This window comes from Lepidochelys olivacea, assembly GCF_965140295.1.
Source record: "Lepidochelys olivacea isolate rLepOli2 genome assembly, chromosome: 27".
NCBI classification, from domain to species: domain Eukaryota; kingdom Metazoa; phylum Chordata; order Testudines; family Cheloniidae; genus Lepidochelys; species Lepidochelys olivacea.
The window spans coordinates 13398901-13413872 of record NC_140437.1 but is presented as its reverse complement, the minus strand read 5'-3'; the positions used below and the strand labels follow the sequence as shown (position 1 = coordinate 13413872).

The 14972-nt window shown below is 37.8% G+C and overlaps 1 protein-coding gene across 1 annotated transcript; it reads right to left on the bottom strand.

The window, feature by feature from the left end:
* Nucleotides 1-4968: 4968 nt before the first annotated feature.
* On the bottom strand, nucleotides 4969-11670 carry HOXB9 (homeobox B9). Its single transcript, XM_084615666.1, has 2 exons — nucleotides 9745-11670; nucleotides 4969-6681 (listed from the first exon to the last, which is right to left on the bottom strand). The coding sequence occupies exons 1-2, from the start codon at nucleotides 10250-10252 to the stop codon at nucleotides 6446-6448; spliced, it is 744 nt and encodes a 247-aa protein (XP_084471792.1). The 5' UTR covers nucleotides 10253-11670; the 3' UTR covers nucleotides 4969-6445.
* Nucleotides 11671-14972: the final 3302 nt, after the last annotated feature.

The window sequence follows — 14972 nt, the reverse complement described above, 5'->3', positions numbered from 1 at the left end:
GAAAGAAAGAAAGAAAGAAAGAAAGAAAGAAAGAAAGAAAGAAAGAAAGAAAGAAAGTTAGGATCAGAGAATAAAAGTTTTAAACCATCCTTAGTATTTCTTTTCCTCTATTTTTCATAGGGATAATTTCATCCTATTCCAAAATCCTTTTGAAGTAATTATTGATGTTGGAGTGTTTGCAGAAGCAAAATTAAGATTTTCTTCTCCCCTAAAAGATAAGTTAAGATTTTATTTTTCTAGACAATTTTACTATAGATTGAGTACAGATTGTTTTTATCATAGATAGATAGATAGATAGATAGATAGATAGATAGATAGATAGGTAGATAGATAGATAGATAGATAGATAGATAGATAGATAGATAGATAGATGGTTCACCTGAGTAAACAGCAAAACATCTCAGGGTTTTGTGTGTGTGTGTGTTTTTAGAAAAATTAGGATGATTACTTTCAGTAACAAACAAACAAATAAAAACCAAATAAAAAGACAAAAGTATTTTCAGAAAGGAACTTACGTTCTTGTGTGTCTGTATAGATTTATATAAAATAAAACATATTATAAACTCAGATGTTGGTATAGAGAGAGACAGAGAAGGAGACAATTCAGTTGTTCTTGGAAGTTAGCATTTCTATCAAGTGCAGTAGAATTTTATGGTCATCATGTGGTACTAACTCATCAATGCATCAGAAATCAATGGCTGACCTTAAATCATTCATATACTGTACTAGTGATTCCTGATGAAAGGAAAATGTTTCTATTATAAGAAAAAGAAAAAGAGAGAGAGAGAGAGAGGATAATTTATAAATACCCAGTAGAGAAAAGATTTATTAAGAAATAACATAGAAAAAAAGCATACTACGGAAACCATAACTTTTCATTATTTTGCATTTTATTGAGTGTATAAAATGGACTTCTATTAATTTTACAGGTATTTCTGTTTAAATATGTATTTGGGTTTTTAGCATATTTAAATACAATTTAGAGCTATTTAAATTTTAGATTTGTAAACAACATATTAAATTCTGCATGGGAAACTATTGCTTTCAGTGGTGTATCCTTTTAATTTTGTTATATTCCGTTCCAGAAAATTATATACTGAAAAGTCATACATTTGTTGTATCTGTGAAGAGAAGCATTTATCCAGAGAATGTTTTGATACAAAAGTTTAAAAGAAATCTTATGTTAAAATTGTATTATTGTATTGCCTTGTTTTGCTTCTTCCTTACCTATATGTGTGTGACTATATTTTAACAATTATTGATTCATAATTTGGAGGGGGGAAAGATCAGAATGAAAATGAATTTACAGATACAAAACTTTATATCGTTGTTGTTGCTAGACCAGTGGAATCTTTCTAAGTATTTCAGCACGGTAAATTTACTATTTTTGATTAACTTTATACTGTGGTTAGGCTCCTTTCTTATATTTTCTTAAATACCTATGGACGCCAGTTGAGCAAGCAATCAGCAATGTAATGGAACCGCTGGGCAAAAATACAAGCATACACAGTGCTTCAAGAGCCGTAAAACATGTGTTATGGAGACATTATTTGGTGTCTATGAGTGTAAACAATTTTAAATAAACAAATGAGAAAGGACTGTACAAGCATTTTTAAAAGCAAAAAACACGCTCCCCCCTCCCCGCGAAATCTTTGATTCATTCTTTTTCATTTCTGAACATGTAAATCTTAGATTTTAGCATAATTAAAATGTTGGCGTATAACAAACCGAACTAACGGCGTAGAAGACAAAATAGCAGTTTTTCAGATGGACGTTTAAAACAGATGCGTGTTTCATCCCAAATCCTGCTAGCATCCGGATTCCCAGATTTACCTTCTTTTGAATCTCATATAATTTACACACGCAGGAAAAAATAGATGTGGCCTGTAAAATCGGCAAAGTAGCTATAATTAACCCTATATTTTATCTCTCAGGATTATTCATACTCTTCTGCAATACCCAGTTTGTTGTTTCTAATGAAATCAAGGTGTTATTAAATAGCCTTAATGCTGAGGAACGGGCTCGTCTGCGATTTTTAACATGGAGCAACATCGCCATCTAGCGACCATCCGAATTAAAAATCCCCCTAGCCACACAAACAGATGAATCCAATAAAAACAGAGTAGGGGAAAGGTGGAGGGATGGAGGCGCGGGGAGGGTGGGGGGAGAGAGAAAACTTATTTGTTGAGGGAGGGGTGAAGCATGGAAATCGGGAAACCGTTCTTGACATTTTGCGGATAGGTGGTTATAAAAAAGTAAAAGCAAGCCCCAGAGTTTTCTGCAAACTATTCCTACCATCCAGTCTTTTTAGTAGCAATAAAGCAGGGAAAACGGGTTTGCTTCTGAAAACCACTATTGTTTCCAATTCCGAGACTAAACAATTGGGCATTCTCCTCTGGAGGGGGAAGGCTAGGGCTGTAAACAGATAAAGAGCTTCCCAAGCCCAGACGTCTCGCCAGAACTTCTGTGTATGTGTGTGTGTGTGTGTATGTGTGTTGTTGTTGTTGTGAGTTTATGGCTCGGGATTCTGGCAGCCTGGAATTGCTAAGAAAGAAAGAACAAAGGGAAGCATCCAGAGTGCTGGATTTTCACGGCATCTGCAAGAAAAGAATAAAGAAGAATAAATTAACATACTCCCTTCCCCCCACCTCCACCCCTTTAAAAAATCCCTTAAACAAAAACTTTGTATGTGATTGAGGCTGAAAGAAGAGTATTTACGTGTTGGGTTTCCCCACATCCTCAAGTCATTGTAGTAATTTAGGAGCTCCTGAAAGTTTTCTTGCACTGTTTGCTTTACAGCCGTTTAGTTCTTTAACCTTCAGAAATTTATACCCTGTAAAGTTTTATAGCGGTCATATTCTTTTATTGCAGCACACTGCACGTATTTTTTTATGACAAGTTACTTCCCTTCCTCTCTTTCTCCAGTAAGCTCCAAAAATCTTTTAACTTATTTTGTTTTCTTTGGGCTACCCCATAGAAAGAGGATTTCCCCCCCCATCTTTTTAAAGTAAAATGTTGCCTTTTAGAGCACTCTTTCTTTATGTTAACAAAATTAGGGGAAAGAGACTCTTGACTGTATTTCTCATTGTTTCCTGCTGATCTGAACTTTAGGGTCTAATTTTTTTTGTTTGTTTTACTTTCCAGGCACTTATGTTTCTGCATGAGACATAAAGTGTAAAACGACTTCTAAATCAGGAGTTACTGATCAAGCCCTGGGGAAAAGGAATCCTATGTTATATATTCTGGTCATTCCTACCATAGGTGGGAATATTTTATTTCGTTTGCAAAGAATTTTTTAAAATTCCCCACTCACCTTATGGCCATTGTAGCCTATCTAGATTTAAAATAACGGTGCATCTAACCCAAGAAGGAAGGTCTCAGAAATACTTTGCAAAATTGATTTAGAAACGGAGTAGGTTAGAGTAGAAGCCAGGAAACACTTACTACACTGGAAATGAATAAATTTCATTTCTTCTATGGACACTTTTCCCGCACCTACACTGGCAAAAAATTGATCTTTATAATACACTTAACGAGCCACTATAGAACTCAGGAAAACACACTGAAAATATTTCTAAAATTTTAGATGAAGCAGTATAACACAATGAGAAATAGGTATTGTTGTTCTAAAATCGATTTTTATTCTGGAGCATTAAACATCTGTGGAAAATACATTTGGGCTTGTGCAACAGAAAACAGGGTTTCCAACAATTTGTTCTTTAAAAAAACAAAATCCTCTACTAAAACGAAGTAACATTTTTTACCATATTTAAAAAGCTTATTTCATTGTTGCCTTAAAGATATCCGCTCATCACCACAATGCTAAGGAAAGTGAAAAGAGATGTTATATCCTAGACTCCAGTAGATTGAACAAGTGAATTAAGTTATGGGTATTATTTGATCGTTTGTTTGTTTATAAATAGTAAGTGTTTAGATAAGCCTGTCTTGGAACAGTATGGAACCATATGCCAGATTTAGGCAGTATATTCAGTTCGTTAAAACTAGACTTTAGATTCATTTGTCCTTCTTTAAATGAAGAGAGAGAGAGAGAGAGAAAACAAAATATAATATACAGAACCTCAAACTTTAACAGGCCCAATCCTTGCTTTTCAATTCAGATGATTTTGAAAGTAAACCCAATGATCCTTTCCCCTTTTTTTTTCAGCTCAAAATGGGGGGAAATCCTGGTTTTTTTGAATTTCTTTTGAGAAGGAAAATTTCCATACAATGTGAAGTTTAGGTTAGATTTAACACACTGACGCTCTTCAGCAGTTAAAGTTGGAAAGTTTTACATGAGAAAGTCGAGGCTTAACAAGCATCTGAAGATTGGCCTTCAACATTTTCAGATCTGGTTTCTAGTCGACTGAAACCTTTCTTTTAAAAATGGGAGAAAACTAAACTTGTGTAAATTGCAGTGTACAGAACAGCGCCGCTATTGCCTCTGATCTTCAGATAATCTGAAAAGCAGGCGCAGGCTCCGAAGATGAAAAATATCCCTCTCGAATCTCTAGTAGTATAAAAATCTTTTCCTAAAAGTACAAGCAGTTTTCTTGTCTATGAAATTAGAATTGTATTGTTCTGCTCACACATCACCAGAAATATATTTCTTTTTTCTCCTTTTACATTTTTTTTTGTCATTAAAACTTGCCACCATACACTGTGTTATTCCTAGAAAGACTTTTGGTAGCTTGGTATACAAATGTGCACACGAAAAAAAAAAAGGTAGGTTTATTTTGATCTTCTTCAGCATTCTTTGAAAAGTAACAATTGAAGATCTCAACGTATACTCAAAAAGCAACATTGGAAACAAAACAAGCGTCAACGTCCACAGAAACACAATCACAGACACATTTTACAATACCCACCATATAGTCAACTTGTACTAAAGTTACTCCCCCACCTCCCTATCTCCCTCCCGCTCCTCTCCCACCCTTATTTCCCCCCTTCCCACCCCCCACCCCCCTCCCAAAAGTTAAATCTTACAGAGCGATAAAGGAATCACAGTCGTGGTTGGACGGGTATAGAGAAACCTCCAAGAGAGCTTTTAGATGAGAATTCAATTCCTTCCAGCATGAAATGAGACCTCTTTTGTAAACAATTAGGATACATATTTGTTACGTTAAATGCACACACACACACACACACACAAAAGCCAACCACAAGACAATCACAATTCTTTTATGTCACTCAACCAGTAACAGTGTTCTTTTTCGTGTGGAAATGCAACAGCACGTATTAGAGTGTAATGTAAACAAGGTATCAGTGTAAAACGTGACTAACTCCTTTCTAACAGATCAGAAGGAAATATTCAAGTATAAACTTCTTATCTGAAATATCAGGGGAAAGAAATGTACAACCAACAGCCGTGGCACTTTACCTCTGAAACAATCTAATTCTTTAGGAAAATTCATTTCACAATAAATTATAAATACTCTAACACTAAGAACACAAGTTTACCTTCTCTTATAGATCTACTTAGGTAGGGTTTTTTTTGTTGTTGTTGTTGTTTTCTGTTTGTTTTTAACTAGAAAAATGTCATTTTCCCTCTAAAAGTTAGAAATAAGTTGGAAGGGGGGGGGTCTTTTTTGTCTTTTTTTGTTTTTCTTTTTTCTTTTTGTTTGTTTGTGGGGGGTTGTTTTTTGTTTGGGTTTTTTGTTTTTGTTTTTGTTTTTGTTTTTTTCTAAACAATTAACACTTTTATTCTGATAGACTTTTCAAATGATCCCGTATAAAACTACCAGGTTGGGAAGATTATTTCTAAGATTATACTAAATTCTCTGGTCAAAGTCACTCAACCACCACGGAGCGATTAAAACAATTTAAAAACTAAAACAGAGGCGCAGTGGGATATTTGACTGTCATTAATCTGAATACACCGGTATAAAGTTGGTGAATTGAAAATGGTGTGTTGTATGCAATTAAACTCGAATTTTAAGAAAGTGTCTGCCTTCTAGTAAATGGTCTGGTTTCTTTGCCACTTCAATTTATGTATGTGGGGATCGGTTAAGAGACACAATCATGTAACGTGATTACAGAAAGACAATGGGATGTGTCGTGGGCATAGACTATGTTTATTTATGACAAGGTAGTGGTGGTTGTTGGAATTTTTGTTTGTTTGTCTTTCATTTAGAAAATAAAGGCATCGTATCCTGACGGCAACACAGGCTAGGGACCTGGCATGTCTACACTGTATGGGGGGAAAAAAACCACAACAAGGAACAGAAACAAAACTCAGCACGTGTCCTAAATCAGGATTTTCACCTTCACATTAGTAGCTTTCTAACTGGCAACAATACGAAAAAAATTATAAACTTCCGGCTTGCAAAGGTGGAACCAAATCCCCCCTCCCCATGTTTTATGTGTCTTCATTAGTATAGTTCGGAAGCTATCACCCATAAATATAGAGGAAGCTGGGAGACAGAGCATGGTATTTGCCTCCTGTATCTTATTCTTTGCCCTGTTCCTTGTTCATTTTCTTCATTTTCATCCTTCGGTTCTGAAACCAGATTTTGACTTGTCTTTCACTCAGGTTGAGGAGTCTGGCCACTTCGTGTCTACGGTCCCTGGTGAGGTACATATTGAACAAAAACTCCTTCTCTAGCTCCAGGGTCTGGTATTTGGTGTAAGGGCATCTTTTTTTTCTGGAGGAGCGGGCATGGAGCCAGTTGGCCGCTGGGTTGGCTGAAAGACAAGCAGTAAGGTCAATAGTCTGTATCCTGTTCTTTTCTCAGAATGGTCTTAATCAATAATACCACCAAATTTATATAGATGAATAAATGCCCACTGAGTTATGAGGTACCAGGAAAAGGCTACTTGAAAAGCATATACGTTGACAAAAGTATATCCACCCACCTGGGAGTATGGTTGATGTATAGGATCCCGATCCTGCAAACAATTACGCACGTGCTCAGCTTGACCACCTGCAGTGGCCCCATTGTTTTCCAAGGTAGCAGGATTAAGCACGCCCTAAAGTGTCTGCAGGATCGGGACCTATACGTGTATAGATGCATGTATGTGTACATGTGCCTAAATCCACACACACACGCGTGTATGTAGATGGACAGAGAGTAATTTAGGCATCTATAGGCATATTTTGCAGATATGTGTGTATACATAGGACTATATCCATTCCTATCTGCATTGTACTTAAGAAAATACATAGATTACTTCTGAATAAGGCATCAGTAAATCATGCCTATTTTTGTTAAGTGCCAAGCAATAATCCTAATAAACCTCCCTTCGGTGGGCTCTGGTCAATGTTATCCAGAAACACAATTGCATTTGCAGTTGTATTATAAATGTAAGTAATGCAATAGAAAAGAGCAAAGTTACATACACACCATCCCCCTCCCCGCTTAACGTGGCATTGGAAAGAAGAACATTTTATAAACACTTTCCAATAATTTCATCGAATCAAGGTGGAGACAAAAAGATTTTGGAACAAAGATCAGAAATAAAGTCTGATGAGTACAGTATCCCAGATCATTTGCATTAACAGCACACTAGCTTTAGGTGCCAAAGGTATGCTGGTGAATTTGTCACCAAGAAGGTGTGCTGAAATATTTTTTGGGGGAGAAATGCTTTGCACAGTTTTACTAATTACATGTAAACATTGAACTAACTTGGGGGAATAAAATGAAAAGATTATGACCCAGATCACAGTCTTCTGTTTTACTTCCTTTGCCTCTTCTGAAATTATAGATAAAGTCATAAACCTGAACATAAATTAAATGGAGCATTATATTTTTAAAAAAACACGCACAGACCAACACAATGTTTCCTCTACGTAAAAGGAAATGTATTGAATATTTTAAAAATAATCCTGTTAATCTCCCACTGTAAGTACTGCATCTTACAAATTTGCACGGCTATTTCCTTAGTGGAATTGACTTGATCTAATATGCAGAATTAAATATTAAAGAGGAAGAAAGCTGTTAATAATTGATACCGTTAGTCCTGCTACCTATCTTTTAATGGCAACGGAGAGGCTCTTCTTCATAAAAGATCTTCTTGGAAAAAAACATGACATTTTATACAGGAAGAATAGGTTGATCTAGTGACTCTACACAATGCTTTAACCCAGCAAAGCCAATGAGAAATGATTTTTGGGGCAGGTCGTTCTTTTAAAATCCAACAAATAAATGAAAATCTTGTGGTGGCACGAGCTTCCTTATTATGTAATATTAAAAATAAAATGAAACAGCCAGTGAGAGTGGTGGGAATGCTCTCTGAAAATCAGCTCCCTCTTCCAGTCCTGTTACAGATTTTTTTGCTGGCATTCTATCAACATCCGCCAAAATCAAACTGTTATTTAAAACACAATTTGCGTCTTAACCACATACTGTAGAAACCACAGAGTAGCCTATTAGCGTGGATACCTGCACCTTCACAACGCTGTCCTGGACAAGATTCGTATTTATTCCGTTTCAGGGACATTGAGCACCGAGCCTGGCTCTGTTAATTCTCCCAAATCATTCACCTCACTCGCAGTTTGTTCTGGATCTCTGCCCAGTACAATAGACTAGGACTTTCTTTTTGTGCACGGGGTAAGTTAAATGATGGACATAACGCCACCACTGCACACCAAGAAAATGTATATTTTTATTTGGAATCACGTAGTTGCAATTGCAATACCCGTTACACGTTGCAAAAATAAATAAAATAAAGATAATTTAAGAGGGGGGAGAAATCAATGTGTAATTACACATTCTAAACATGCTGGAGAGTTATTCCTTCGGCGAATATTGCTCCTGGATACACTATGAATTGGGCTGTCAAGTTCGTTTTAAAAACGTGTGCATTCCATGCAAAATATTTATAACGGGACTGAATCTTGACTGGTTTCACCCTCCTCTTTCTAGACTGAGAAGAGCCCTGTTTTACCTTTCAGGTACAATAAAGAAGCACGAGCTAGCGAGAAGCTGACACGCGTGATATTTTGCTCGAATGTCCTTGTTTTGTGTCTAAAGCTGTGTGGGTGTCCATCTAAAAGTGCAGCTTTATACATATATGTACGTATTATAAATGCAAGCGTTTGCTCCACGTTGCAGAAAACAATTCACGAAAGAGACACAGGATTTGGTTTAACAGGTCACCAATCTGCTTCAGTACAAATAAAGACTTAAGTTCAGACCCCCTTTCCTGTTTGGAAGCGTGGCTCTGAAGTATTCATACCCTACATTTCATAAACAAGCAAAAAAGAGGCAACTTGACAGATGAAACAACGAGGCAGACCGTCAGCTTTGGATCTCTCAAGGTAAATAAGAGCAGCTAGCATGAAATAGACATTGTTGCTGTTTACTTCTCCACGTGAACTCTTCCACCTTTTTCTTTTCTCACCCCCTCCCCCGGTTTTATTCCATTTTTCATCCTCCATTCCCTTTCCTCCCAATATTTACGGTTTTTTTCCCCTCCCCACAAACATCACCCTTTGCTAGGAAAAGCGACAGTTTTGGAGCTTTGAATGAGTCTGGAAAGAATGCATGCCAGCAAAGAGGAAGGCTTGATCAAGCTTTTTGCATTTGCCCTGGACTCCACACTGCGTAAGGAGTTTTAATCAAAGCAATGCCATTCTCTTCCCCACCACCACCTCTTTCCACCACCACCACCTCCTGTCCTTTAGGTTGGCACCAGTAATCTGAGAGATTTTCTTTCAGACATGATTTTAACTTTGCTTTGCATTGTCCCGTTTTATTGCACCGCCTCAGCTTTTATACTGTTTACTTCCTCACTTTTATAACTTACTTTGATCTGGCCTGTCTTTGTCCTCGCTTCCTTCACAAACTTTATTGTCCTCGAAGCTGGGCCTTTGATTGGAAACGATCGCCTCCCTTCCAGCAGAAGTTTCTAAATTGTACTCCTGTGCTCCTTGTTTATGGACTTCCCCGGGGTGCCCCAGCAGAGGCTCTGATTTAACTGATCCCTGCCCGGGTATGTTCTCTGTTCTGGGCACTGGATCCAGCCAGCTTCGTAGATACCTGCTATCAGAAGGGACGCTTTGATGTTGAATATATGGATGATAGACCGAAGGAAGGGTACCAGAAGAATGTGGATTCAGAGGAGTCCAGGAGGCGCTGAAAACTGGAGGTTTTGGCTGGAAACTACAAGAGGGGAATTCTAGATGATCATTATGTCCAGCTTGCCTGGAACTTGTATATTGCCCAGTTGAAAATTTAGCTGAAGGCGAGTCTTCACTGTCATGACTTATAATAGAGTCGACATAATAATTGCTAAGCGTCCCAGAAATGGACATTCTCAGACATCATACAAAGCACGGTTCAATGAAGGGAAAAAATATAGAGAGAGAGAGATAGGACAGATCTAGATTTGTACTCTACCCCCTTCTCCAACTTCCTAGCCAACAAAGTACAGTTGGGCTGCTGTGTTGTGAGCTCCTAGCAAAATGATTGGTCAAACTTTTTTCGAGCGCCTGATAAAGCGTCCGTGGAGGCGTAAATCAATCGAAGGCGAGGGGGCTGAGCAGCGCTGTCATTCGCCCTTGCATTCCATATCAAGGATGGATTGTTTTATGTTTATGCAATGTTGCAAAGCGTCAGTAGTTTAGAAAGCCACGAAACATACAGTGAGGGGCTAATACGCCTTCATAGATTTGCTTCTGAAACATAAGGGGCGGGGGGCGGGAGAGAGACACAACACGCGGATCTCTCTAGCTTTAATAACCATCGTCTGGCGGGGAATAGAAACGAAAGCAAATCTTTGCCATTCAGTTGCCCAAGTGCAATTGTAACAAGCCGGAGAATGTGGTACAATTCGGCCAAAAAGTTAGTTATTAGAGAGAGACGTTGATGCATTGTTAAACGAGGGAAGGCGCTGTGGTTATAAAGCGTTCACCCTTCTGGAATGGGTCAAAACTTGGATTCTTAACACAGGAAAATAACCGGAGTAGATTTGAAATTTCAGATGTCATTGTAATGTATCTGACATCATAATTTTGCCGGGCGGACCATAATACCTCCATTGTCTATAGATGGGTTTGTCTAAAACGGAAAAAGTAAGAATGCATGTCTCGGTACTTCACCAGTGTAACCCCAGGATTGCGTTGCTAGGGCTGAAATAGTCGCATATACCGCTTGAAACTAGGAGCCTTCCTTTAACTTTACAAGGCTAGTAAAATACAGTGTGGCACGGATCCTGCTTTGTTACAGAATGCGTTACACTTGTGACGGTTAAATAGTTTAATAACACTTACATTAGCTTTCTTTGATTTTTATAGCCTTGAATTTATTGCCTGTGGAAAAGAAAAGGGGGGGTGGAGGGAAGGAGGCTTTCACATTGTAGACTGCAGCTTATGGCTCGCCACCTACCCCACTCCCACATTCACATATATGCATGTATGAAAAAAAATCCACTTGTATGTAAACATGATTTTTTAAAACGGGGTGGATTTCTTTTTGCTAATAGCTCAGGAAACGAGTAACAGGCTTTAAACGAGATACAGCTACTAACTAGTCTGGACCGTAGAGGAAACAGCGTCCGTCCAGCCAAATTATGGCAGATGCATTCTTTCCAAGAGGGTTACACTAAGATTTTAAATGCTGGTTAAATTCTGCTGTGACTATGTGCAAAATTATCCCCGGTCTTCAGCTGAGCTATATACAGTCTGGACGGATTTGCCTCCTTGTATCTCTCTAGAGTTCTTCTCCTAACACAGAATTCTTTTTAAAGTTAATCGAATATAACTTGCTCAAAATATTACCCATTAAGAATATTTTCTAAGTGTACTCTGATGTATATTTGATATGTCTTTAGGAGTTTACTAATAATCAGATATTGGGTGTTAAGTAACCATCTTCCAGTTAAGAGAAAGCAAACCAAATCTTTCTCCTCTCTCTCTCTTACTATATAGATAGAGATATAACACATAATGTGTGTGAAATATCTCTAAGACAGAGGCATTTTACTAGTGGAAAATGTTAAAGGCACTTAAAAGCCAATCCCCAAGCCTTCTGCATTTTCCCTTAATTCCCACAAAATGTGTCTTATGTAAGCAAGTGAGCTATAGAATGTGTAGAATGACATATGTCTAAATCTCCTGGATGTGTCTTCTTCTAGATGAGTTCTTGTTAGTAAATAGGCTCTTCTCTAAAATAAATCGGGGTGGTGGGTGTGTAAGGATTGTAAATATTCAATCCTGTATTTAGTATTTTTAATCACATCTATACATACATCTGGCAATAACAACAAAAGTGCTGTTTCTTTCACGGTTTGCAGACCCTTCTATGATATGTTCATATCCACTGGTCTGGGGTCTTGAAATAGTGCCGGGAATACATTTGCACAGGTGAGGAGTCCAACTGGTTCAGATTCTACCCTCACTTACATCAGGGTAAATCCAAAGTAACTCCATTTCCAATTGGATATAAATCGATGGAAGAACAGAATTCTGACCCACTAAGTTCCATGGGGCTCCTCATAATCATAGTTACTCTCTTGGGTAAGTGTGCGGGACCGGGCTCCTTAAGGAACAATCTCCAGTGTGTACCAGTAACAAAAAGGATTTGTGTAAAACGCCTTGGGTAATCCTTGCGTTTTCTAACTTTTTTTAAAACTTCCCTAAGAGTCGGAAAGGCTCCGAAATGAAAATACCCCGATGTTATTAAAAGTGAAATACGAGCTTGCTGAGTACTTTGTCATCTTTCTCAGCTGTATTGCCTTACAGGAATGATTTTCAAAACTCAATCTCTCTCATAACGGATTCGGAGGAACTCTCCAAATGTTATGATAGCTTGAAAAGGAGTGGACAGATTTAAGTGCATTGTGGCCCTCAAACTTGGTTGGCTGGTGGGAGTGTGTTTATGATATAAATGATGGATAAACAGCCACGGCGGTGGTGGTGGTGATGGTGAATAAGTGTGTGTGGAACTATTGAACATTAATTGAAGCCAAACACCTGTTCTGGGGTTGCAAGATAAATAGGGCATGTCTTACCTGTAATAAATATATTCTTGGAAGAATCCTGGTGCACCTCCTATAAATAATTATGAAGCATGTCAGCTGCTGAGTATATAATTTTCTGTAGTATATAAATTAAAACCAAAAAGATTCCAAGAGCCTAACGCTGAAACAGAATCCAAAGGTCTTGGGATCCCTAGTGAATGGAAACCACACAAGGAGATCTGCAGAATGAATCTATTTTGGCTACTTTGGAGGTTTCTGTTTGTCCGATGGTTTATTTTTAATTTGCATCACCCATATTTCATCTTCTTGTATCCTTTGGGGGGGGGGGCCGAAGGAGGGTTGGAGGATGGTCTGCATTCTTCTTCACAGCTATATTTTAATACCAAATCTATCTGTTGTGAAGATGCACTTTTATGTGTGTACTTTGGTGTACATTGTAGAGAATTGGATGATAATAATAACGACACACACCAGAAACTGCATGAAAAGTTCAGTGCTTTGCAAACAACTTGGACCAGGAAAAGCAAAAGAGAAATTGACTGTATTAGAGATTCTCAATGTAAATTGCACGGGTGCAACTTTGATATATTTGGACAGATGACGTACAAGTTCTGCTTGATTTATGTACTAGATGGATTCATTTTAGAGCTGTGCATTTATGAACTGGATACAGGAAGCGGAACTGGGAATAGTTATTTCCCAGAAATCTAGAATAGCCGCTTTTTTTAGTTTTGTTTTCAGCATCCCTGCCAAACTTTCCAAGTCCTTTTGGCTGTGAGGAAAAATGCTAAATATTTTGTGCTTGGACTGGAAAGCCAAAGCTTTTTTGAACCCAGCTGCTATTTATAAATAATATTTATTGTTTACGGGAGGGGAAAGAAATAATTTCTAAATAGCTCTTCCCATTGAAATACACATCTGCCAAATTTCACCCTGAACAATCAGCTACTTGGGCTGATAGTTCTCTGCTGAAAACAGCCAAATATAAAGTGTGTTTTAAATACGAAGATTATAACTCGGTGTAACAGTCACATTTCACTGATTTATAAGATCTGGCACAAGAAAAAAAAAGACGATCCATTTCTTACCAAAACCATAGTTACCTCCCCCCTTTTTTTTAAAGAAAAAAATCTGTTATTAGAAATGGCACCTTTTCCCATGAGATTTTTCTTCCTTATCTTCCACTTGAAGAAGATGGAACCCTTCTGCGGACACAAAAGCTTTGATCCGGTATTCCTTTCTAGGGCAAAAAACCCATTGACCTCAATAGTTTTATCTTAAAACAGAATTGGGTAAGGATTGTAGGAGTTCTGAGCCAAGAGGCCAATATGGCGTCTGTGCACAATGTGTATCATATCCTTTCATTTAAGAGAATTTCACTGTGTCATGCAGTTTTTCTTTTCAGTACATAAGGGCAAGATGGAGTGAATAAAAGTTGGGAATGAACTTCATAGCTACCGAGCGATTGAAGGGCCAGATTCCAAGATAACCCCAAATCCCAAATATCCTAGCGTTCATTCGGCAGCTGGGAAGAACATTCAGCGTTAAAGCATAACAACCAAGCTAATAACTGATTAAAAGGGAATAAAAAGAGAAAGGAAGCAGACTTCAAAACTCAGCATAAAACAGTAGCACAAAACAGAATGTTTACATTTACACGAGTCTAAAACGTTATGAAAGGAAATTCAGTCAGGGGTACTTGCAAAACTCATGAGGAGGGCGAATAATAAATAAATAAATAAATAAATAAATAAATAAAAATAATCAAAAAGGTCCTGAAGAGTAAAACCTTTCTTTCAAAAAGTGAAATAAGTTTCTGTAGCCTAAAAGCAGAAGCATCTACCTTTACCACTTCCTGTGTTGCCTCTGAGTATGAATACCGCCGTCTGTTCAAAATCCGCAAGTGGTGAGTGGCGGGGGGTGGGGGGGAGGAAATCCTGGTCTGAAGAGAAGCAAAACAACTTACACATGTGGACAAGAAACGAAACTTTACTCTGGCTAAAAACACTATCCGAAACGAGGGTTGTAATCTTAGCAGTTAATAACGCATTTAG

Bases quoted from the DNA above. Each gene is read 5' to 3' on its own strand.
- HOXB9 (XM_084615666.1), bottom strand. From the start codon at position 10,252: ATGTCCATTTCTGGGACGCTTAGCAATTATTATGTCGACTCTATTATA. The intron at 6,682-9,744 runs GTAAGTTATAAA...CTTGTCTTTCAG, and splicing joins CAAAGACAGGCCAGATCAAA to CCAACCCAGCGGCCAACTGG.